Consider the following 23,978-nt stretch of genomic DNA (forward strand, 5'->3'; position numbering starts at 1 on the left):
GACGATTTGATGGCTAGGCCATATAGGCAAGCTGCTTTGTTGACATTCTATCTCATTACGTTTTTGTATTGCATCCGTAGCTATGAATCAGTTGTTTCTTGTGCAAAGTATGTTTACCAATATCATCTGTACACCATAACTGAGGGCGCTAAATAATCGAACTGGCAGCAGAACACGATCCGCTGTTGGAGACTCCACGTATGTTTAGCACTATTTGTTAGAAATACCGTGGCAACATGTGTTAGTTAATGTTACAGCATCGCTCCGCGTCCAGAGTGATCCATACAAATTTGACTGTGAGTTTTATTGCAATTGATTCGTGTTAGTTGCATTGCTTGTGGAATTAATCGCTCGTATAGCATGTGGGAGCCATGAGATAACATCCTTTGTGCGCTTAATTATCATCTTGCTGAAGTGCTTTGTTTCCTTTCCAGAACAGCTGTTCGTTCAGCGCGCAATCCGATCCGTCGACCTTCTTCAGGTGGTGATCATTGTACTGCATGTTTGCAGTTTGACACCGAAAGAATCTCAATTCCGGGGGGAAGTGTGTAGCTAACGTCCCAACCACCAAGTGATCAGCATGATCGCTCAAAATAATGTCCGGAGCACCAACAACGATCCGGTAGAATCTTCCGAATCATACCCAATTACAGGAGGATCCAACGGTGCGGGAACGTCTCGATTGTTTAGACAGTTTGGCAGCTTATTTTCGTCTCCTACACCGCCGACTGATCCGGCCGGTTATGTGGAGTTTGGTAGCATCTCCGATCCGGCGGCCAGTTCCGGTCGCACATTGGGAACGTTTGCGGGCGTGTTTTGTCCCGTAGCGCTATCCATGTTCAGCGCGTTGGTGTTTATTCGAGTGGGTAAGTAATACTTTTGCATTACTACAGTTGCACAAGCAACTTTATTTTTTGGTAATTTTGCAATCTGAATCGTTTGCGGTACATTAATGCTTCATATGATTCACCCGCTCGCAGGTTTCATCGTTGGCAACGCTGGCCTCTATGTTACACTGCTGCAGTTTATCATCGCTTACGTCATTCTGCTTTTCACCGTTTCTTCAGTCTGTGCGATTTCGACCAACGGCGCCGTCGAGGGTGGTGGTGTATACTGTAAGTATACGCCCACGCAAATGTGAGGGCGACGTCACATAGTTGCACATGTTGATCTGGCGTTTCATTCTTCCAGTTATGATAAGCCGCACTTTGGGACCGGAATTCGGCGGCTCTATCGGGACGCTTTTTTTCCTGGCAAATGTGGTAGGCTGTGGTTTGGCAATTTCTGGTTGCGCCGAAGGCATTATACAAAACTTTGGCCCTTCCGATGGAACTGGCAGCGGCACGATTCCAGACGGTCGTTGGTGGCGTTTCCTGTACTGCAGCTCGCTCAACACTCTGATGCTAATCGTGGTTTTGATTGGCGCAGAAATGTTTGCCAAGACGTCCATGCTGATTCTTGGTGTGGTAGTCATTTGTTTGCTTTCCACGTACATCAGTTTTCTGACGCAGGGACCGATGGAAGTGAGCATACCGCACGAGAATAGTTTGGTGAACTTTACTTCGGCTGCCTACACCGGGCTGCAGGCGGACACCCTGTTGTCGAATCTGCACGCAAACTATTCGAAGGATTACACCTCGAACGGGAACCAGGTGAATTTTGCCGTCGTGTTCGGCGTGTTGTTCTCCGGTGTGACCGGCATCATGGCCGGTGCGAACATGTCCGGGGAGCTCAAAAATCCTTCGAAAAGCATTCCAGCCGGCACCCTGTCGGCGGTGCTGTTCACTTTCCTGTGTTACATGGCACTGTCCGTACTGATAGCGGCTACTACGACGAGCACCGTTGCTGCAGAATAATTTCCTTTTTCTAGGCCCGGTCAATCTCTGGCCCACGTTTGTGACGATCGGCATTTTGACCGCAACCTTTTCTACCGGGCTGAGTAATCTGATTGGGGCCAGCCGCGTAATGGAAGCGCTCGCCAAGGATCGTGTCTTTGGACCGTTGATGAGCTTTGTCGTCAAGGGCACGTACAAAAATAATCCCATTGCCGCCGTAATCGCCAGCTGGGTGCTGGTGGAAACAATTCTGCTGATCGGTTCGCTCAACACGATTGCTCAAATCAATTCGGTGCTGTTTATGCTTTCCTATTTGGCAACCAATCTGGCGTGTTTGGGCATCGAGATTACTGGAGCACCAAACTTCCGTCCGACGTACAAGTATTTTTCTTGGCATACCGCATTTATCGGGCTGCTCGGGACCGCCATTATGATGTTTGTGATAAACTCGATCTACGCGTTGTCCAGTATTATTCTATGCCTTTTGCTGGTGATTGCGCTGCACCTGTTTTCGCCGGCTTCGCAGGGCGCACAGTGGGGCTCCATTTCGCAGGCGCTGATGTTTCATCAGGTCCGCAAATACCTGCTGATGTTGGATTCGAGAAAGGATCATGTCAAGTTTTGGCGGCCGCAAATGCTACTGCTGGTGTCCAGTCCGCGCACCTGCTGTCCGCTTATTCATTTCGTAAACGACATGAAGAAGGGTGGTTTGTATGTGATTGGCCACGTGAAGGTAGGCGAATTCGCGGACAATGATTCCTCCACTGATCCTACGATCGAGGAATACACCCAGTGGCTGTCGTTGGTGGATCATATGAAGGTGAAGGCATTCGTAGAGCTAACGCTTTCGAGAAGTGTGCGGGAAGGTATACAACATCTGATACGCATCGCTGGTATGGGAGCAATGAAGCCGAACACCACCATCCTCGGGTTTTATGACGAAGAGCAATCGAAGGACTTTTTCGAGCAGTAAGTACCCATCGATCCATCTTGATGGCATTTATTTTGACTTCACGCTCTGCTTTTCTGTTGCATCTTTGCAGTGAGGATTCCCCGTATAAAACGAACGAGTTTGACGGGAACGGAATTCAGCTGTTTCCGTATCGCAAAAGTGGCGAATCCAAATTGCTCGGAGTGGTGGATTACGTGCGGGTCATTGATGATGTGCTAAGGATGAGGAAAAATTTATGCCTGTGTCGTCATTTTCATCGTTTGGACAAGCAAATGATTGCGCGCAATAACCACATCCGGTACATCGACGTGTGGCCAGTGAATATTTTCGAGCCGAAGAATGAGGACCCGTTTGATGTCGTGTCGCAGTTTATGATGCAGTTGGCCTGCATCATTAACATGCTGCCGGTATGGAAGAAACTGGAGCTGCGTGTATTTCTGTGCGAATCGGAAACCTTGTCGGAGAACAGGTGGGAGTTGTGCTAGTCAAACAAAACATTACCAGCAAGAACGTAGTGTGAAACATTACAAACATTTTTTTTTCCAGTGCTGCATTTGAACGCCCGGCAGAGCATAGACTTGATCAACGGTTGAAGCTGTTAAGAATTTCGGCATCGATCCACAAGGTAGAATCTTCATCAATAATAATAATTTTGAGCATTTTAACAATGTATAACGTTTGCGGTACGTTTATTTGCAGATTCCCGAATGGAACAAAGACATCGATTTTGCGAAGCATCGCACTATTCTCAAGCAGTTTACTGGCAACAGTGACAGCAATCAGATGATGGCAGAGGAAAACATCAATCGCTCCAAATTGTATATGCAAAGGTAAGGATAAGGCGTTGTTAACGCTCGGTGATATTGCAATGGTTTTGACTAAAATTGTCGTTTATTATTCCACTGCCAGAATCAATCAAATCATACGCGATCGATCCAACGCAACGGCTGTGACCTTTATGTATCTTCCGACACCTCCAGCCACTCTATCCGTTGACTATAAGGAAAAGTGTCACCATTATCTCGATCTATTGACAGAGCTTACATTCGACCTTCCCCCAACTATACTGGTGCATGGTATTGATGCTGTGACTTCAACTACTCTGTAGGTTTATAAACGCTAGGTAGATCAACGGAGCGGCAACCAACTCCTCACCCAGATAGATTGGCCTATAACACTTGGTGTTTTGTTTTCTGAGCATGTCGCTAGAACTGCATACTGTCAGACTGAGTTACTTCAGCGAATGCAGGACACCATTATTAGACGTAAGTCGCAAAACATGCATGAATATGCGGAAAGCTATTTTTAGGTGTAATTAGAAACTAGCGTATACATACATTCAGCAAACAGGTATGCAATAAGCTTTGAGCGTAAAATTACCCAGAGCAATTCCATGTTTTTCTCATTGAGTTAAATTATTTTAATCTAATTATTTCTACAACGTAAGAACCATATCTATCATACATGAAAATGCAATAAAAATGCCCACTGATGTGTTTGTAGTATCTGTTTTTGATCATCGCGTATCGATTGTATCTATTTTGTTTTTTTTTTTGTTTAAGCTAGGAAGATTATTTATTCGAGCATATGTAGAAAACACTATCGGATTTTGTATAAATGTATTTTAGTAAAATACCAGTGTCGGTTAATACGCTAGTGTTTGTGTGTTGCATCGCGTTTCAGCTTAATTCTCGGACATGCCACTCATTAAAATTATTTTTATTTTTTATGTTCAGAAACCAAATGAATGTCTTGGTAAATTGTGATAGAAACAAATGAGAGAGCGAGAGTTACTAATCATTAATACTAATTTTATTTGCTTGAAGGCAGCATCAAGTCTTCCAACCTCTGCAGAGACGGTGGTAATGTTTCCACTGCAGGTCGATCGAAACGTTTTTGAATGAACAATTCCGAACGCACCTTTACATTGCGCATGGACTTTCGTAGCCGTTCTGACCGTTTCTGATGAATGTCCTGTTTACTTTTAACTGGTTGTATTTAAGAAAGGGCATTAAGTTACGGTGGATTTGAATTGCAATAGCGATACGTACCAAACTTTTGCATTTCCCAAATTTGTTCCTGCGTGTAATGGCGATATCGGCAAAGCACGCCAAACGTGCAATCACTCCCGTCCTTTAACGATCGGCAGGGTGCTTTATGCTTGACTTCCGCAAGAATTTGCTCGAGATCTATGGGAGTTTTAATTTTCGTGCTTTAGGATAGAGGATAATGCTAGGGGGTGCAGCGCACCTACCTTTAAATTGCTGAAAGTATTCTGCTTTGGCTCGAAGATGCGGGAGACCTACATTATGCTGTTTTATAATGTTGTAATCGTTTTGTATTCGCTTGTCACAATAATCACAATAGTACTTTCTACCCATGCTGAATGTTAATGTGTTCGAAATAACAGACACCAACTTTGCACTAAATTCAGAGTGCGGAGTGAAGTGTCGCGATTTCTAGATGCTGCTTGCGAACACCGTGTTTCCGTAGCATTGTTTTTATTGCGCTTTCCGATATACGGGTGAAAGAGACAGCAGGCAAATACTGTTTCATCTGTCATCGTCGGCTGCTGTCAGCGTGAACGTAAATAAACAACACGCCGCGCGGCAAGTTCGATCGCATCGGCAAGATCTCATTCATTTGGTGCACTTTGGAAGCGGTTTCTTTTCAGAAAAAAATAATGGCGCTGGAAAACAACAGTAGGACAGTGCTAGCTGGCGACATCATTGACGAACCAACGGAAATGATGAAGGAAAGCAAAAAAGTAATCCTTGGCCCAGGCCTGCGAATAGAGAAGGACACCGTGCGGGCCAGCAAGTGCGGACAGCTGAAGATGAAAGCTCCCAACACCTTCTGGATAGACGCTTACCAAAAACGTTATGTACCGAATCGAGGCGAGCTAGTAATTGGTGTTGTGATGGCAAAGGCGGGAGACATATTTCGCTTAGATATTGGCAGTTGCGAGAATGCTTCGTTGTCGTACATGGCCTTCGAAGGTGCAACGAAGAAAAATCGACCGGACGTGAACGTTGGTGATATTGTGTATGCCCGCCTGCTGATCGCACATCCCGACGTGGAACCGGAGCTGGTGTGCGTGGATTCCCATGGCAAGAAAGGCAAATTGGGCGTTCTGCACGAAGGGTTTATGCTGTGTTGCAGCTTGAACCTAGTGCGGAAGATATTGAATCCGAAATGCACGTTTCTGGCTCAGCTCGCCAAGGAACTGCCGTTTGAGATGGCAGCCGGAATGAATGGACGCATCTGGATTCGGGGCAGAACGATTAAAGAGACGATCGGTGTAGGAAACGCTATTTTGGCTTTAGAATACCTGCCGAGTGATCGTGTACGAGAGCTTTGCGATGACATAGGCGCGTACGTGTCTGGGTTTATAAAATAAAATCAGCATAAAGCAGAGTGTATGTTATTGCATAGGATTTCGCGCAATTTTGTGTTCTTTGGTTTCTTCAAATAACAGAAAACATTTAACAACAATTCAAATATTTTTGCAAAGAAAGCGCGTACCGTCACGTTTGCAACGCACGTGTATGCAATCATCTTGAAAGTCTTGTTTGACATTCAATTCCATTAAGCCCAAGGTGGTTATAGAGAAGGTAGATCGCAGGAACCTTGGTAGCACAAACAAAAGCAAGTAAAAAAGAAATTCGCAAACGCTGAGGCTTGTCATCCATCAGCTGAGTGAGTATTGTGTACACGCACAACTGTGCTGTCCGCTCCAACGAAGTGCTCACACTGATTGGACAAAAAGCGGACCAGATTCGTGCATCCCTTTAATTTATTGCATATTAATTTGAGAAATACATTACTCCAACATAATGAGTGAGCCAACAACGTCGAATGGTAAGCAAGAAGCGACCGTACACAATTAGAGTTTTACGACCTAGCAACAATAGTAAGAAAGGTTTACGTTCATGTTACCACATTTTAGGTACCAATGGTCCGACGGTGCGCAATGTAGAGGAAATCGAAATTCCCGTTCCATGGGGTGTTGTTGCAGGTAAGGGTTAAGAGTGTGAAAGAGCAAGTGAGCGAAAGAATGCGGGATCTAATCCCAAGATTGAAGTTTTTGTGCGATATGCGTGCTCATACTTGACGTAATTGTTCCATAGTTTCGTCACGCTTACGACGAATGGTGTAGCGGTGCCATTGGCGTGTAGCGCTTGCCTGCAAGCTGATTTACTATGATAAGCTAAGCTCCAATATAATACGGTTGATACGATGCTCGTAGGCCACACATTCCTAGAGCTGGCAGAAGCGACAATGGATTACAGCACTACTAGGTTGCTTGGTACCAAATTTGCAAAACAAATGATCTAATTCTAATTCAATGTTAAATTAACTGCTGACGCTTGCGTTAACAAACAAGCACAACAGAGTTCAGCATGCAGGTTAAATTATCTCATTATTTAATGTATGAGGTTTCCGCATTGCAAGCAAACAGGCTCCTTATTTTTATTTTTAAAATGCCTCAAATATCTCACCATGTTTTAAAAAATTATTTGGTGTTTGCGATAGGGTACACATTGAACATAATTTCTTTACTTTCTTGCATTACAGGTAAATGGTGGGGTTCCCGAGTAAAACAACCAGTACTAGCACTGCACGGTTGGCAGGATAATGCTGGCACGTTTGATCGGCTTTGTCCTCTGCTGCCGCCAGAGATACCGATATTGGCCATAGATCTACCAGGGCACGGCAAATCTACCCATTACCCTAAAGGGATGCACTATTTCATCTTCTGGGATGGCATCACACTCATCCGACGCATAGTCAAATACTTTGGATGGACAAAACTGACTCTACTGGGCCATTCGTTAGGCGGTGCGCTGAGCTTCATGTACGCTGCTAGTTTCCCGGACGAAGTGGAACGATTCATAAGTATCGATATTGCCGGGCCAACGGTGCGAGATCATCATAAAACGGCTGCTAGCACAGGCGACTGTATTGACAAGTTCCTACATTACGAGACGTTACCGGAATCGAAAATGCCCTGCTACGGGTACGAAGAAATGATCGATCTAGTGCTAGCCGCTTACGATGGTTCCGTAGACTATGATTCTGTCGAAGTGCTGATGCGGCGAGGTATGGCCTTGGCGCCGGCACATTTTAATAAGGAAGGGTACCACTTTGCTCGGGACCTTAGACTGAAGGTGGCCTTGTTGGGTATGTTTTCTATGGAGCAGGTTCTAGCATACGCAGAGCGTATCAAATGTAAGGTATTAAATATACGGGCCGATCCCGGTATGAAGTTTGATAATCCTGAAGTGTACAAGAACGTGATGGATGTGTTGAAGCGAACGGCGTCCAAAGTAGTTTATCACGAGATTCCCGGGTCGCATCATTTACACCTAGTAACGCCGGACCGGGTTTCGAAGCAAATTAGCGAATTTCTGTTGGAATAACTAACCATAGAAAGTGGTGGATGTACTAGGGTAAAATTAATATACAGCAAACAACACACGTACACGAAATATCTCCGCTTTGCAAACACTCAAGGAATAGAATTTGTGAATCGTTCTGAACGATGTCTTCAACATACTCATCGATAGTTTAGTAATTCTGCTTCATTCCCAGGCACAAAGACCACAGTCTCTGTTAACGATCCATTAATTTAAGCGTGTTCAGCTGTTATACTATGGGTGATTTTATGATGTAGAGGGTGAAAGAAAAAAAAACGATGCTTATGAACAAAATGTTTTAGAAACATATAGGGCAGCAAATAAAACATAAGTTACATTATGACTAATTAACTGCATTGTCCATGCTTTATTGTGGTTTGTTTACTAGCAATGATTGTATTAATCCTCTTAAACATAGGTGGGACCGTAAAGTTTCTTAGTGCTGCATGGAACCAGGGATGTTTCCTTCAGATAGCTTCCAATGGCCTTTTGAAGAATGGCTTCCAGCGGACTGAATGTTGCACGGGATCGCAGCCTGGCTTTGGAAATTTCCAACGATTTCAGCAACTCATAGTTTCGTCGTTCAGCTCTTTCCAAGGAGAAATTTGCAGATTCTGATTTCTTAGAGTTGCTCCTATTGCTGATTTGCACTTCAGCAGGATCAAGCGCACGTTCTCTTTCCACACTTAAAAGATACATTTTAAAAAGTGAAATATCACATTACATTCTTTGTTTGTATGGCGTAGCTTACACTGCTTCAAGCATCTCTTCCAGTTCTAGCTCCAACCCGGCATATTTATCATTAATATCGCTAATAAAATCTAAATCTTGCACCATAGTTGTAAGGTGAAATCTCTCTATGCGGGCAAATGACTTTTTTAGATTTAACAAAATGGCACCAAATGTTGTCGTGTTGACTGTAGAAACAGTTGCCATGGCAATAGCAACACACTGGTTGGAAGTGTTTGGGTTTGTTTGCGTTTTGCTGGCAAGAAGCGGAACATTTTCTCTATGCGTTGTTCAACGTGTGGCACGTGTTTTATGTAATAGGACGTTATGCAAACTTTATTTGATTAAGTATATTTTCAACTAAATTTGGATCCTTCCAGTTGTTTTATAGACAAGAACCAAAAGATCGAACAAGCAGAAAAAACACGACTTGGATGTTAACGAGTCGAAGCCCAAAATGGTGGTGGCACCACCAGCGATTATACTAACAATATGAAATGATTAAATGACAAACAGTCATTTAAGCAGAGGGGATGTACATATTTGGAGCGGCCCAGCAGCAATGCAGCAGTGGCAAAGATTTTTACAAACGGGACCGGATATCAAATCCTATTCGGACCGTCTCCGCTTAGAAAGAACTGATGACTATGCTGCCACACGGAAGCTAAGTTTTCTTAAAGTTTTTGACCCAAAGAATAGGAAAAGAAGATATTCAGATAGTTGAAAACACTGCCGAAGTCGTTCAAAACTTCATGTATATGAATTAGGTTCAGATCGCGAAGCGATTTCAAATTAAGTTCAAATTTATGGTAAAACATATTTGTTCAGGTGCTTCTTGAGCAAACCAAAACCTTTTTATACGTTATACCTTCATGTGCAATAAATAGATAATATAATGTTTGAACCAGCGATGGTTTAGTAAATGCATACTGTACTAGAAATACAGGTACTAACCATGATCGTGTAATACAGGTACTAATCAGGATCATGATCGTTAAATGTTGGATCTGAGAAATCTTGAGCTTGGTTATAATTCTTATGAAAATCTGACTCATCACGGATTTATGTGTTGTTTAAAATAACGATAACGTCATGAATCGAACTAAAAAAAATGGAAATTTGATGAACTTAGTATCATCTTTTTTAATGTGTACAGACTTTACTGAATATACTCATCCGAGGAAAATATTTAAGCAACCCGATAAAACCATATATATTTGAGTGTGTAAAATGTATTTCATAGATGCAGATAAGAGACCATATTTGGTCTAATCATGAAGCAAAAGCAAATATTTGTTTTATGATTTTAAATTGTTATGGAAAATATGTAGTAAGCGTAGCTTATATAATAGAAATTGGGGTGACCCGGTGGTTGAAGCGACAGCGGCGCCGTCATTTTCACGGAAGGACCGGGTTTCAAATCTCATCTGGGTCGTTCCCCCATAGTGAGGACTGACTATCCAACTATGCAGTATCAATCAGCTTAGTTAGGCCTAAATATAAGAAGAAGCTTATGAATCTTATGATGACCTTTCATCCAATAGATGACTATTTACAGGTACATAGTAAAAGGCGATAACGGAACTGCGCTTCACACGGCAGGATCGTATGTAAAATCTTATCCAAACCTCCTTTCTGTCCGCAGGACTGATTAGCTTTCGAGGTTGTAGGACCAACGAAGAAGAATAAATAACAGATTTATGTTACAGATTTGGTTTTTTCGCGGTGGTTTGGAGCCGATGCTTGTGAATTTCAAATCTGTAAGTTAAAAAAAAAATATCTGGAAAAAGCTCCTCAGAACGTTGAACGGAGCTGTAACACCGGTTTACGATAGATAGATAGGGCATGAATACTTTAAATTCCACCAGGCTAAAACGAATCGTTTGATACAATTATCAGGCCAAACATATGAGAGTACATTTTGTTCTAGAATGAGCACGGCGAGGATCGACGGACTCTAAGCAAACTAAAACCATAGAAGGTAAACAACGCCACATCCGACGTCAGTAACCCACGGGCTGAAACTACCGTCGTGCCCCCGTAGCGGCACCCGGTTACCTGGCTCCCGGGGCAACCCAGATGTAGTCAAATACTAGTCGTAGGTTTCGCTTTTTATACACGTCACCCAAGCAAGTGTTTTCTCGTCTAGAAAGCGCATGGTGGTGCGTGTGAGACGTTCTTTGATCACCACATCATCATCATCATCACCATCATCGCCATGGCATGATCGTCTTCTGTGTGGACAAAAGTGGATTGGTTGTAGCAAGATTGAGGAGGCCCAATGTTGCCAGGGTTGAACGGCAGCAGAATGTATATCATGTCGTTTGGAAAACCACGTTTTTTGTAGTGTTTTCTTTTGCCTTCAATCAACACAGACGTAAGTTGTGTATTGTCGTGTTCCCCTTGTAGTCTTACCATTGGCTGCGGCCCCAGTGTGCGGAGGTGTATTGGAGCGGTTTCTGTTGGTTTTGTTGGATTCTTTTGGTTTTGTCGACTGGTGGCATTGGTAGCTGTTTCCAATATTTCCCGAACTGCTGCTGATAATGGTGTTAAGCGCATTTGTATAAATTAAAAAAAATACCGTACACCCAGTTTCATTCGTCCGCGGTTAGCAAATTGGAGAGTAACGCGGCAAACGTTACACGAGTAATCGTTCGCCCGTTGTTCCTATCGAGAAGCTCTGGCAGCAGCGCAGTGGCAGTTAGTGCTGTGTTACGGAAACTTGATCGATGGATCGGTCACGTGGACATTTTAGTGTCAAGCAATTAGTGCGTGTTGTAACGGTGTCTTTTTGAAGAGACTTTGAAGCGAGGACGATGTGTAGGGACGATGTCTGGAAGTGAATTGCAATGTTTGGTTTTATGAGAACAGATTTCGGATAACTTAAGCCAAGCGTACAGAAACTTTTTACAATCAAAGAGTTTGTTCGTTTGGCTCGAGTTAGGCGGATTCTCGCTTGCAGCATACCTTCGTAGTTCGTACTTTCGTGTATTTTTAAATTGTGTAAAAACAGTGTATTTTTTAATTAAATTGCACATAAATTCATAAAATTTCAAATAAAGTGAGAAACAGCTTTAAAGCGACTGCATCTGGATGATGTTTTAGTGTGGTGCACTGTTCACAACCGAAAGCACACTATTTTTAGAGGAAACACTTTAACTTACCGTCAAGTTTAAAATAATTATGTAAAATGTAGCATTTGTTTGGCGGTGTGAGTGTGTCAACGATTTTTGTATATCACCATCGAACACATAAAACCAACAGCTCATGGCACTTGCAAGTACAATGTCCCCGCTGTTTGATTTGGTACGCACGATTAGCGTATCAGTTTTGCATTCAAATGCATCGAGGGCGGGTTGGGCTGGTGCTGTGGTTGCAACATTTGAAACATGTACGTGTGCAGCAGTATTAGTTCAATTCAATAGGAATTAGGAATTATTTTTAAACAGTATTGTACAATGCCCCGATGGTTTGAAATTGATTAATTAGAGGCTAGAGGAATAAATATGGTATAGAACCAGAGGAAACTTGTTGTGATTTGATTGTTGAACAAAGTAATTGAATTAATTTCATTACATACGTATTATTTTTTATTGTATGTCATATTTTTAGAATGTTCTCTTTACAGCTGAACATTGTTCAAACAACAGAAAAAGTTTGTTGAGTTAATAGAAGAGTAGAGTTAGGATTAAAAGTGATATAGCTACTGGGACTCATCGTGTTTGTCGAACAAGGGAAATAGAGATTTTTTTAAAACTTTTTATTTTTTATTTTTCAATATGGGCCACCCTCTTCTTATACATTGTTTTTCCGGATCTAAAACATCAAATGGTGGTACGCGTTTATTAGCTTCCTTTACCTCCGTTTATCCGTATCATGATAGCCAGGTCTGGACGGGATTCGATCCCTGGTTTGTGGAAACCAGCTGTGCTACCGTAACTATAATCGCAATGTTCCAAGTAAGGGTTTGGCCCTTTTAAAAAGACCAGCATAAAACAATATACGATATAAGTTCAAAATTGATCTATGGGTATTGCAAGAATATCTCTATTTTAGCTACTGGTCTACTGATGTCATAAAAAGGGTGCTTTTAACATTTTTTATTTAAATTAAGATAATTTTAAAATGCTACAAAGATAAACCCTATACAGTGCCTAGAACAATTTGTTTTGCTGTTTGCTACAAAAATCGGGTAATTTGGGTAAGAAGAAATTGTGCAGGTATCGAATCCGTGGTACAGTATTTCTTCATATGTTGAAATACCCATACGATTTGCGGTCACTACTAAAACTTTGTGCTTCGTTTAAAGAACCAAAATTTCAATCACAACTGTTGGAAAATAGTACGATTGAGATAGTTTTCAAAATCTTTAATAAGCCTTATTATCTCACCGAAACGTTCCGAAACGTCGTAAGACAAGAGCAATTGTAATAAACCGTGGTTGTGCTAGATATCACGCTGGAGTTTTACTAACGTAACTTTTAACATTCCTTTGAAATTCGTAACAAAATATAATATTGTACCATTTTCCTTTTCAAGCGATTATCCCATTGCCATTTAACTCCGCTTATGATCCTTGCTCAATATTGTTTTCAAATCGAATGATACTCCCGTGTACCTACACGCCACGAGGAGCACCACGTTGGCCATTCGTATGTCGACATGTAATGGGGCACATAAAGTAATTTAACTTTCTATTTGGCAAACTTTCGTCCGAGTGTATTTGTCATTTGCCGTTGCTATTCTCGCATTCTATTTTCGGTTTTAGCTTCCTTCACTAATAGGGAAAGTTTTCTGTTTTTATTCTTAGCCATGTTTGAGACAAGCAAGACGGCACCACAAACGTGCAGGTGTGCTTCGTACACATGGAATGACGAGGCTTAGACAAAAAGCTGCGAAAGTAGAATGATATTGAAGCAGTACCTTAAGTTTCGTTTTATCACACTCGAAATCTTCACCCGCTGGCTCGCGCACGGCTTTATTCACCTTTTTAAGGTAATCCTGGGCGACAAAGCTATCCTGCGAGGACATTTCAGCATGGCTCCAAAAACCATTCGCAGCATCAAAAGAATTTCCCCCCAGAAAAGCAAAACATCACATAAAATCCTATCGAATCTACATTTGACCATATGTGATCAGGCACTCCGCTACGCTGCAAACGACATAAATGTTATCGTTGCTGTCATCATCATTATGAGCCAGCATTAAACAGCAATCTTCGCTTCACTTGTTCGGCATCGTGAAACAGGAATAGGTTGGCGAGTCGCCTGTCAAGAAACGATTTTTTTTTTCGTCAGACGGAAAACTTTGTCACACGTACGACGGTTACCATTGGAAGAAAAATGTGGATGTGTATACATGGTGCGATTGACCACTCTCTGCGTAGGGTGTGCGACACATATTGGGATGGATTCGGGATGGTTGGTAATGGCGAAGTTTCAACCGTCTCATAATCGACCAGCTGGGGCGCACAGTCGGGGAACAGGTTAGAAAGCGATTTGCAGCAAAAGTCACAAGATTGATGATTGGTACAGTGGCTCAAAAAAACTACCAACGATCGTCGGAATGTACGAGGACAGTGCGATAAAAGTGCCAAAAATAAAGAAGAATGTTCTTACAGGGTTGTAACATACTTTACTTAACACTATGATAAACGATAGCGTGCATAAGAAAATTTTCTGATTTGAACCTAAATAGTATATATACTATGTAAAATTTAAGTAGTAAGTATGATAAACACTGAAGGACTCAAGTTGCTAAATTGTTTATCCCACATTAATCCCTACAGAAATATGTTGAAGAGAAAGATTCTATAAAAGCAAACAACTTGTTTGCCTGAAACAGCAGATGGAAACACTCGAAATACACATTCAACCAATACTACATACACGTAGCTCAATTTTTAATGGTACGGAAAGAACCCTTGTTTCGCGTTCGCTTCTGGTATATTCCCTGCTAACACGTGCAGATTTTATTCTGTGCAAATATGCACACACATGTGACAATCCTGGATTAGAATTGGGGCTTCGCGGTAAATTTATCTGCTGCTGGTGCTGTTGCTGCCAGTGCTGCTTCCCCGTTGGCGCGCTGTTGGTTGCGACAGATAAAAAGCATCATAACTGATATTTATGCGTAAATAAATTCTTGTTCTACCTCTTCCAAGAAAGCTATAAAAGCCGCTTTATTTGATACATCCTGAACATGCTTTAGAACGAGTTAACGTAATTTATGATTTTGTTACTATACGTAAAGTGAAAATGTTTTAAATTGCACCAAAACTGTACTCAATATAAAGCACAAATCCTGGAGCAGTTCCAGTAAACGAGTGATTTTTTTTTAAAGATTTTAAAACTTATCAGTTAAAGCAGAGATCGAAGAAGAGTGCCTTTCATCTTTTTCAACAAAATGGCACGGCTGTCAACACTACATACATTTGCATACACGCCTCGTGTTTTTTAGTATTACAGGTATGGGATACATTCCTGCACGAGATTACAACTCATGTCCAGGCGGTCCGATTGTTCTTTGAAATTTCATTCTGCTTAAGGACTCCTTGGGACTTGAGCCGCCACTGACCATGGTGGGCTATTGGTGTAATAAGCCAACGCCACTACAGCTATGAAGCTACGACATTGACTTATTCTGAAAGATAATGTTAGATGTGGGTCCATGAAAGAATATTATTCTGATTTGCTAAGATTTCAGGAGGTTCTTACGATGCCTTATTGAACAATGCGTTTGTACAATTAGATTATTTGTGTGATTGAAATAAAATGTACTGACTGGCATATTGTGATATTTGTATTATTTGTATACAAGAAAGGAGATTGGTTAGAGTACAGTAAATCCGGAAAAATTAGGTGTTGAATACTCTCTTCATGATTATTTCCATGTTGTTACACTACCGGCTGGTTCCATTATTCGAATAGATAGTTTGAAGAGTAATTCCGATGCGACAAGTCTTGGAGAAGATGGCAGAGTAGTAGTTTCACTTCTACTATATCTTCATTGTTTTTAAAGCCACATTTGACAGCATAGCCAGGGTTCAACTATACGACACAATGAGCTTTTTTGGAATCTCCGTTGAAGGTGCATGTGAAACTCCTTCGCTTCCACCAAGGGCCTGCGCCAGGGAGTTGAGCTTGTCTGTCTTCTTTTGAATCTGGCGCTGGAGAGGGTCATCTGTGACTAGGAGGAGGAAACTTCGAGGACCATCGGAGACCATCCGATGACTTATACATGATTGGTTTGAGGCTCTCTTATGTAGCAGAAGTTTGTCAAAGGATTGAGCGAGCGGCACTAAACCTCGGGTTGAAGGTTAACGAGGCGAACGCCAAAACCAAGGGATAACTAACGGTAACCCTGCTAATAAACACTGTTATACGCAGGTGTGATGTACAGATAGGTGACTGGGCCTTGGAAGTCGCGCAAAATTCTACCTATCTGTGGTCAAAAGTTAATTTGCACAGTATTGTGAGAGGCGAATGAGGTTTCAAAGATCCAAAGTCTCTATAAATAAACGATTTAAAAAATGAAAACCACCGTGTGACGAGAGAATCGGACACCGTCCACATTCCGGACCAATGCGAAGCAATGTGACGCTGCATCGACCGTGCGAAAGTCAATATTTCGTATCAGCATTCCAGCCAGCCGACATCGTCCGTTTTCAACGCGACGATCCTCCTCCTCAAATCCTCACCTCCACCACACTTTATGTAAACTTAGAGTTACTTACTTATCCGACGCTTCAATCGGTCCACGGTCTTGCATCGTGCAGCGAATGTGACTCGCCAGATTGTGGTGGACAGGTCATGTCATGTAAATGACACCGAACGACCCAGCCCGTAAAGTCCTTATGGACCGTCCACATGGACATAGCGGGCGTGGTAAGCTCAAATAGAGATGGAGTGATAGTGTGGATGCTTCCGCCGGAACGGACGAAATAAAAAATGGGCAAAAGATGGCGCTAGACCGTCGATTGCGGCATCGAGGATTGTTGCAGCAGATCAGGTCCGCTAAAGGGGCTCTAGCACCTGGTCAGAAAGTAAAGTAATTGTAATGAAGCAAAACTTTTTTGATAAGAATAAAAACGTCATCAAAGTTGAACAATGTTTTTTTTCCTTGGATGGCAACACCTGTCGGGTTCTATCGGAGGCAATAATAAAATGTGCATCACATGGGCATAAATGGAAACCACTCAATGTAGTACCAGAAATGAAATACAACTTTAAATACAATAATGTTGTTTTCCTTTGGCTCGTTTTACCTCGTGAAAAATATGTGCCAGATGTTCCGGTTACAGAACGCAAATATAGCACGTCAAAATCGGAAATGCTATTGAGGAGCCACATCCATGATTTATTGTAAACAGCGCTTTGGAAAAGGCGTGTACGTGTGCGAGAAAAAGCAGTCCGATAATAATTAATAGAGTGGTCATCTAAATTAGCGATAATTTATGTTGTGCACCATTACAGGTGCCGCGATGTGTTAGTAACCGCACCGACAATGGTGCAATCAATAACAGATTTAAAATGTTTTCCCACCGATAAAGTATCCTGGTTCGGTGAGGATTGAAAGGATTAAACGGGAAACAAATCGAAGAATGTCAAAGTGACTGTTAATTAATTAATGCTGTGGTCCAAAGACTGCTAACAGATGCATAACATGCGTTGAACTTGTTGGACGAACAAACGCTTGTGTTAAACATTGAGTGATTTTCCGTTTGCAAAAAAAAAAAACATGAAGTATATTAACAGTTGGGTATATCTAACAAACGAAAGAGAACTGTTCAACTACGAATTACATTAGATTTCTGAATATAGTAAATGATTAGCCGAAATGGAGCTGAGCACAAAAACGGTGCTCGAAAGATACAACATTCTAACAAAAATAAACACCAGAACAGGTTTACCCTAAATCACCTACCGAATTTAAATGGAGGTCAGCATAAATTGAGCAGTTCTCATGCAAGGTCCATGTTCAAGAAAAACGAATCGCGTACACCTAATAACTCTCGCTCAAACAGAGCCAATAAGTGTCGAAAAAGAAAAAAAAAACACACGGAGCTAAGATATGACAAAATATTACAGTCATCTGAGCTCTTAAGATTACCTACAATAATCCGCAAAAGATTAAACTCCCAACAAGCATCAAGAGTTCAAGGCTAATTCTTGTTAGTGTTTGTTGCTGTGTCGTCTGTTGCATCTCACGTTATCGTCTTGTTTGTCTTAAGAAAGTATATTCTAATGGGGAAGTTTTTGTTCGGATATTGCCATAATGTGTGTTCCTCTAACGAGCTAAAGATTCAAGATATAAAGCGAAACGCTAGCCAATAGACGTTGGCCATAATGTGTTGGCCACCTGGGTTTAGGAAACGCCATCGTTAAAAGAAACTATTCCCATTTAGATGTTATCCAAAAAATCATTGTTTTGATGACCGTTGTGAGTTGGGTTGTTTTTTGTTTCTCGTCCCTAATTGTATTACATTGTGAGATAAATTTTAGTCGCAATTAGCTTAATGGAGACATTTTCTGAACTGCAGTTTCTGGTAAAAGGAGTGAGCAAATTGTTTTCGAAAAAGTGGATTGGAAGAATATTTTAATGACCCGATTTTCAATTGTGTGCCAAATTTAGTATATAAAACGCGATAAAAAAACCTTACCGAATGGCAAAAAAATTATATGAAAATGAAAAGTATCATAATTAATGTTTATCTTATGTGAAAGTCCTTGTGGTGGTGTTGTTCATTGAATTCCTTCAATTTATTGTATGCCTTGCTACAAAAACATATAATTGTTTTTTATTCGTAAAGAACGTTCTGGCCGTATTGCTACATATAATATTTTCGAGAACAGAATGTCTTCCATTATGATAACGCACTAGGTCCAGGTAGCTTTATATTTGCTGTGAATCTGCCATTCTTCGCAGTTTCTTGAAATTCATATGGAAGGTAGAAATACAATGAAAAGTTTCTTTTACATACATTCTTATACGTTCAATCATTCTTATTATAGATAGCTCCGGTCAGTAGCAACCATAAAAATATATTTAGCGAAGACATGAATAGGCAAGGATAACGTTCCCAACCAATATGCAAGCACTACTACAACTATGCCACGTTATGAACAGGGTAAGCTCCACGGGGACACAAGTTGAGTTGAGCAGTGCAGTCCAGGATAAATTAAGTCCAGAAGTTCAGTCCAAGAAGATCAATGCCAACAGTGCGAAAGTCTCAGTCCAAGTCCAAGAGTCAGAATTACTAAGTCGGAGCTAAGTGGGACGTACTCAGTTAAAAATTTGAAAAGTTTATTGTAGAGCGTTACGAAATCGAACGTTGTATCACCGGTCCATATAGTTTTGTCCAAAATTAGTTCTAAATTTATGATCTTAAACATTATGTTGCTTCATACCAGCACCAATAATTTCGTATTTCAGGCATCCCGAACAGTTTCGCAAACAGAACAGGAAGTATAATTTTTTTGTTTTTGGTTTGACATCATGACTTGCCGGCCGTTATAAAAACTCTACAGCGTTTAAGTGCGGACGTTACGCACGGCATATTAAAAATAAATATTGTATGTTTTTATTTCCCTCCTATTACTTCTTCTTCGGATACTGATGAAAGTTTGTGATGAACGCTTGCGATGATGAGTGTGTGTGTGTGGTAGACGGTGACAGGCAAACATCATGGCAGAAAAGTTGTCCTACTTTTCTAAAAAGTTGTTACATGAACCACGCGCCGTGTAACATAATGTTTTCCAAGCAATTATGCTGCAGGTTGAGTTTATTTGAATAATTTTTAGGATTTCGAACAAGTGTTGGAACAAACTGGTTAGCAAATTATATGCGAGCGTACGGGGTGCAGCGAAAGAAAGGAAGAAAATTCGTTTATTTCCGGTCTATGCTGCCGCACATTCCTGCTGTCTGTTTTGGATGTTGGATGTCAGGTCAAACGCCAAACGCCAGGTAAGCGTTTCGGAATTTCATTAAGCTTCTGCTCATTCTTTTCCACACCATGTAGACCACAAAATCTGTGCGGTAGGGGATGTACTTAACACACACTGAAGAGCATTATTCAAGCAAGAAGGGTTTCGCGAGAATTATCAGTAGCAGTAGTGTAGAGAAAAGTTTCTTAGATTTAGGTGCAATTAAAATTTAAAACGTTTGAGGAGCATACCAAATCAATAATAAGAAATAGTCTTCTTCTTCTTCCTTGGCACTACAACCTCGAGAGGTTTCGGCCTGCCATTGCTGGCTTTCTGTGACTTAATTTTACTCGTAGTAAAATGGTCACCCTTACTTACGGTCTGTATGGGATTTGAACCCCGGTCCTGCAGTGTGAAGTACAACACTATATTATAAAGCCGGCATCGATTTTATTAAATGTCCCATTTACTATTGACAGAAGTTTTCCATTAGCAGACAGCACCATGGACTGTATTACTTAATTGATTCAATGCTGCCTACAAACGGTGCAATTTAGAGGGTAAACTTGTTTTTGTTTTCGTAAAAAAGCAAAAGTGAACAGAAGCAGCATCTATGTGTGTGTGTGTGAGTATTGGCCGGACGGAAAACCACCATCAAAGAACGAACTTTTAGCCTTAAGGAAGTTTGACTTCCTTTTAGGGCAGGTTGCTGCAGTCTTCACTTTTTGTTTGCTATTTTTCCGTTGGTTGATATTTAATCAACACTCGTTTAATTATTGTAAGTGCTTTCCGGTCCTACTGATTGAAGGACGGAAAACGGAAACTTAAACACTTAGGATGGAAGGAAAACCCCGGAGTCAAGTGAGGCGCCGTCCCTTGGAGGGTAGAAGGTGGTGGGCTCAGAGCACCAAGCAGCTAAGGATCAAATTTAAAGAGGAGGCATGTGAGAGAAAGATTCATTCGGATAAATGTACCGTTCAGGCTAGTGTAAAATCGTTCCGTTCTACAGCGACCATCTTGGACAGTTAATGAATGAAAGGCAACGAAAAGATGGAACGTTTCATTTTTTCACAAACTTTTGTTAATGTTAAGAATGAGTGATTAAAATGTAGTATGAATGGCATTTAAATCATAATGAAAATAATTTCAACAAGGGCTCACCAATGTAGAATCGTAAACACATTTTTTTTAATGAAACACATATTACTTAAACTAAACGAAACGCTGTACGTTATCCGATTAACTACCGTAGCAGCTATTACCTGGAGAAGAAGCTACAATATGGGTTAAAAATTTCCAACGGCATTGGAGCAACAGCACAACACACCACCATTTTGTTCAACATTTTGCAAAACGAGCATGCACGCTGATATGTGGCATGGATGCGCCACGGTTACCAGGCTCGTGATTCGACTATTGTAAGCGGATTTGTCGCTAGCGATTGATGTTTCATTACGTGGAAAGTCAAAAGACCTTGTCCGTCCCACGCGTGGTGGTTTTTCACTAAGTTATGCCTTTTTATGTTTTATCATGTGCATTAGCTGCACTGCTGTGCTGCCGTGCAGGAGCTGATGTGCTGCTTCTCCATGCGCAGTGCTGCAATTTCCGCTACTTTTTGCGATATGATTGAAATTTGCTTCCAATTGAATCGCAACGAAAACCACGGAGACCGGTGTCATAAAAGCGTTTCCCCCCTTTTTGTAGTAGTAAGGTGCAATTAAAGGGCACCCCGTGTTATGAGCGGACGAGTAGTGAGCGCTGGACGTAAAATAGAGAGAGAGAGAGAGAGAGAGGAGAGAGAGAGCATAAAGATTGCGCTGCAGCATAATGACGGGGTGAAGGAGGTACGTAGAGACTATTCTACGAGCTCTATTCAGGAGTGTAGTCTCAAAGATAATAATTTAATTACTACAGACAATGACGGATTAAGACATGCAGAAGAAAGGTAGGATTATTGTGGAGCGTGCGAATAGAAATGAGATCGGTTTACATCGTACACATGGAGAAGGCTAGCAAAAGACCCTGTGAATGGACCTTTTGCATGAATGAAGTAAAAGAATACCCTTCCGGAACCCATTTATTGAAAGTTTATTATGTGTTTTTTTCTAATTATGTGTTCGCTAAGGTTTTTTCGATTCACGGTTGGGTTAACGTGGATGCATAATGATGCAAGTACTCAGGTCTTAACCGTAATCACACAAGCATTGTACACTTCCGAGTTTGCATCAGCAGCGTTTCATTTTTTTTGCGTGAGGATAAAACACCCGTTCAGCATGGGTTCAAAATTGCGACAGTAGCATCAGCCAAAAGAGAAACATTTTGCAGCACAGTATCATGGTCCGTAACATTCAATCGATTGCACTATTAAACATTGACTATCTGTGACGCTATATGTAGAGTAATCTGAGCCAGAGGTGAGCACTGATCGCGCAAGCTATTTATGACGCTGGTGGAGCGAATTGAGCTAGGAGAAGGCAGTCTGGGCAAAATGGGTGCAATGAAGACTGGCCCAATGATTGCAGGGAATCATTGTCGTAAATCTTGGTTTTATCGTCAGGATGAGCTCATCAAAGGATAATAAATATTATCAAGGCAAGGTGATAGATAAAGCGAAATAAAACAAACCGTTTTGTGTTGGTGTGTAAGGTTGGATACAAAATCAATATAGCTTTGGGACCCGATTGGATATATTGTACCGTCGTAATCCGCGTCGCATGAGAATGATTTTTACAAGCGTCAGTAGATGTCAGCATACCGATTGCACCAGGTGGTTATTAGCGTATAACCGTAAGTTGGGCAACGTTTCGGGAGGGTGCTGTAGTACCAAACAGCAAGATTAAAATGAATAGAAAATTTTCCCATTCGGTAAGCAGCTTAATGAAAACAGCTTTTAATTTTTTTTTTGTAGGATATGATACAGCTAAATTGTATAATAATTTTGAACAAAAGCATCGGGGGTTTGCTTCAATGAAATAGGTACAACAACAGGTGAGGACAAATAAGACACATAAAACCAATGTGCGGGTCTTCAAATTTGTTCTTGTGCTCTGTTTTTCTCTTGTTGCTCTGTTGTAAATAAAAGCTTAAAAAGATTTACACATTTTGTTCTAAACTAGCCCCGATACGGTTAACCAACGGCAAAACAAAGAAGGACATTTTGCATGACAACTGGCAAAAATTTATGCGAACATTATCCGAAGAGCCTCAGCAAAACATCAGCAAACCAGTGAGGAAAAATTGAATTGAAATATCATAGAATGCGATTAACCTTTTGGGGGAATCGATAGCTAGCGTAGCTTTGTGAGCTGCTATCCGTCCGGGGGTGACGTTCTTGATTTTCAGCCTGTTATCGTGCTGAAGAGCTGATTACGGTTATAAATGGGGTTTCCTCCTTTTTTTTTTTGGGTGACGACAGGTAAAAGGCGGCTTTGGGCCTATTTTAGTACGCAACCCAAAGCGCATTTAAAGATATTTGCATTTGATTTTGATTCGATAGGACAGGGTACTGCAGGGCGCCTTGGGATTGTTTAAAAAACTTCACAAAGATCTGAAAATTGAAAATAGCATTTCGTTGTACTACTATCTACATACTAAATGAGACCTGAACCGAGAACCGGGACGAAAGTTCATGTACATTCATGGCCACGGGAGCTGCTAAAACTTATCTTGATCTTGAACGGTGGCGTTTCGCCTGAATTCTTTGTTCGTTTGTGAGGAAAGCTGCGAGTGTGTTACTTCAAATTTAAAATGAATAAAGTTGTTGTTCGATCGATCAAGCCGTGTAGCGTTTCATCAAAATTTCCATACAATCGTGATGCTGCCTCAGAGCGAGAGGCAGCATTACCTGCTATTTTATTGATGTAATAGACTGTAAAAAAGTGGTTCGAAGAAGAAGAAGAAACAAGGAAGTCAGAGGCTAAATGTCTTGCCCGGGACTAAGAAACACATAAAGGTTGGTCTATTGATTGTCGTCGAGTCGAAGAAAAAGTTCGTTAAATCCCTATCACCCCTTAATCTATGTCCCTTGAGCGACCGTCAGCGAACATTCCGATGGAATTGAATTCCGTAGCGAACGATAATTTTTCAGTTATTTTTGAAAGAATGTCGGCTATCACGG

At 41.3% G+C, this 23,978-nt stretch overlaps 5 protein-coding genes across 6 annotated transcripts; 3 read left to right on the forward strand and 2 right to left on the reverse strand.

The window, feature by feature from the left end:
• Positions 1-73: 73 nt before the first annotated feature.
• Positions 74-4,292, forward strand: LOC118510995 (solute carrier family 12 member 9). Its single transcript, XM_036053509.1, is given in 9 exon segments — positions 74-296; positions 435-866; positions 981-1,115; positions 1,192-1,844; positions 1,846-2,804; positions 2,879-3,256; positions 3,334-3,412; positions 3,487-3,617; positions 3,697-4,292. Coding segments are annotated over 8 exon segments (2,820 nt in total). The 5' UTR covers positions 74-296; positions 435-580; the 3' UTR covers positions 3,896-4,292.
• Positions 4,293-4,331: 39 nt separating this feature from the next.
• Positions 4,332-5,387, reverse strand: LOC118511000 (zinc finger matrin-type protein 5). The gene is made up of 3 exons (XM_036053515.1): positions 5,042-5,387; positions 4,839-4,976; positions 4,332-4,775 (listed from the first exon to the last, which is right to left on the reverse strand). The coding sequence occupies exons 1-3, from the start codon at positions 5,166-5,168 to the stop codon at positions 4,600-4,602; spliced, it is 441 nt and encodes a 146-aa protein (XP_035909408.1). The 5' UTR covers positions 5,169-5,387; the 3' UTR covers positions 4,332-4,599.
• LOC118510999 (exosome complex component RRP40) lies at positions 5,302-6,234 on the forward strand. Its single transcript, XM_036053514.1, has one exon. The coding sequence runs from the start codon at positions 5,471-5,473 to the stop codon at positions 6,185-6,187; it is 717 nt and encodes a 238-aa protein (XP_035909407.1). The 5' UTR covers positions 5,302-5,470; the 3' UTR covers positions 6,188-6,234.
• Positions 6,235-6,448: 214 nt separating this feature from the next.
• Positions 6,449-8,554, forward strand: LOC118510996 (probable serine hydrolase). The gene is made up of 3 exons (XM_036053510.1): positions 6,449-6,648; positions 6,737-6,805; positions 7,366-8,554. Exons 1-3 carry the CDS (start codon positions 6,624-6,626, stop codon positions 8,208-8,210), a joined length of 939 nt encoding a protein of 312 aa, XP_035909403.1. The 5' UTR covers positions 6,449-6,623; the 3' UTR covers positions 8,211-8,554.
• On the reverse strand, positions 8,467-11,691 carry LOC118511002. Of its 2 annotated transcripts, none has more exons than XM_036053517.1 (2): positions 11,352-11,691; positions 8,467-8,892 (listed from the first exon to the last, which is right to left on the reverse strand). In XM_036053517.1, exons 1-2 carry the CDS (start codon positions 11,438-11,440, stop codon positions 8,616-8,618), a joined length of 366 nt encoding a protein of 121 aa, XP_035909410.1. In that variant the 5' UTR covers positions 11,441-11,691; the 3' UTR covers positions 8,467-8,615. The 2 variants fall into 2 exon arrangements, with proteins under 2 accessions (XP_035909410.1, XP_035909411.1); XM_036053518.1 differs by lacking the exon at positions 11,352-11,691 and adding an exon at positions 8,959-9,101.
• Between the last annotated feature and the right edge of the window lie 12,287 nt (positions 11,692-23,978).

This window comes from Anopheles stephensi, chromosome 3 (genome assembly GCF_013141755.1).
Source record: "Anopheles stephensi strain Indian chromosome 3, UCI_ANSTEP_V1.0, whole genome shotgun sequence".
In the NCBI taxonomy this organism is placed as follows: Eukaryota; Metazoa; Arthropoda; class Insecta; order Diptera; family Culicidae; genus Anopheles; species Anopheles stephensi.

What these genes read in the sequence shown, in the direction of transcription:
- LOC118511000 (XM_036053515.1), bottom strand. Translation starts at nt 5,168, where the DNA reads ATGGGTAGAAAGTACTATTGTGATTATTGTGACAAGCGAATACAAAAC. An exon ending in ATACTTTCAGCAATTTAAAG is followed by an intron (nt 4,977 to 5,041) that starts GTAGGTGCGCTG and finishes AAACTCCCATAG; the next exon opens with ATCTCGAGCAAATTCTTGCG. An exon ending in TTGGGAAATGCAAAAGTTTG is followed by an intron (nt 4,776 to 4,838) that starts GTACGTATCGCT and finishes AAATACAACCAG; the next exon opens with TTAAAAGTAAACAGGACATT.
- LOC118510999 (XM_036053514.1), top strand. Translation starts at nt 5,471, where the DNA reads ATGGCGCTGGAAAACAACAGTAGGACAGTGCTAGCTGGCGACATCATT.
- LOC118510996 (XM_036053510.1), top strand. Translation starts at nt 6,624, where the DNA reads ATGAGTGAGCCAACAACGTCGAATG. An exon ending in TGAGCCAACAACGTCGAATG is followed by an intron (nt 6,649 to 6,736) that starts GTAAGCAAGAAG and finishes ACCACATTTTAG; the next exon opens with GTACCAATGGTCCGACGGTG. An exon ending in TCCATGGGGTGTTGTTGCAG is followed by an intron (nt 6,806 to 7,365) that starts GTAAGGGTTAAG and finishes CTTGCATTACAG; the next exon opens with GTAAATGGTGGGGTTCCCGA.
- LOC118511002 (XM_036053517.1), bottom strand. Translation starts at nt 11,440, where the DNA reads ATGCCACCAGTCGACAAAACCAAAAGAATCCAACAAAACCAACAGAAA. An exon ending in CACTGGGGCCGCAGCCAATG is followed by an intron (nt 8,893 to 11,351) that starts GTAAGACTACAA and finishes GTATCTTTTAAG; the next exon opens with TGTGGAAAGAGAACGTGCGC.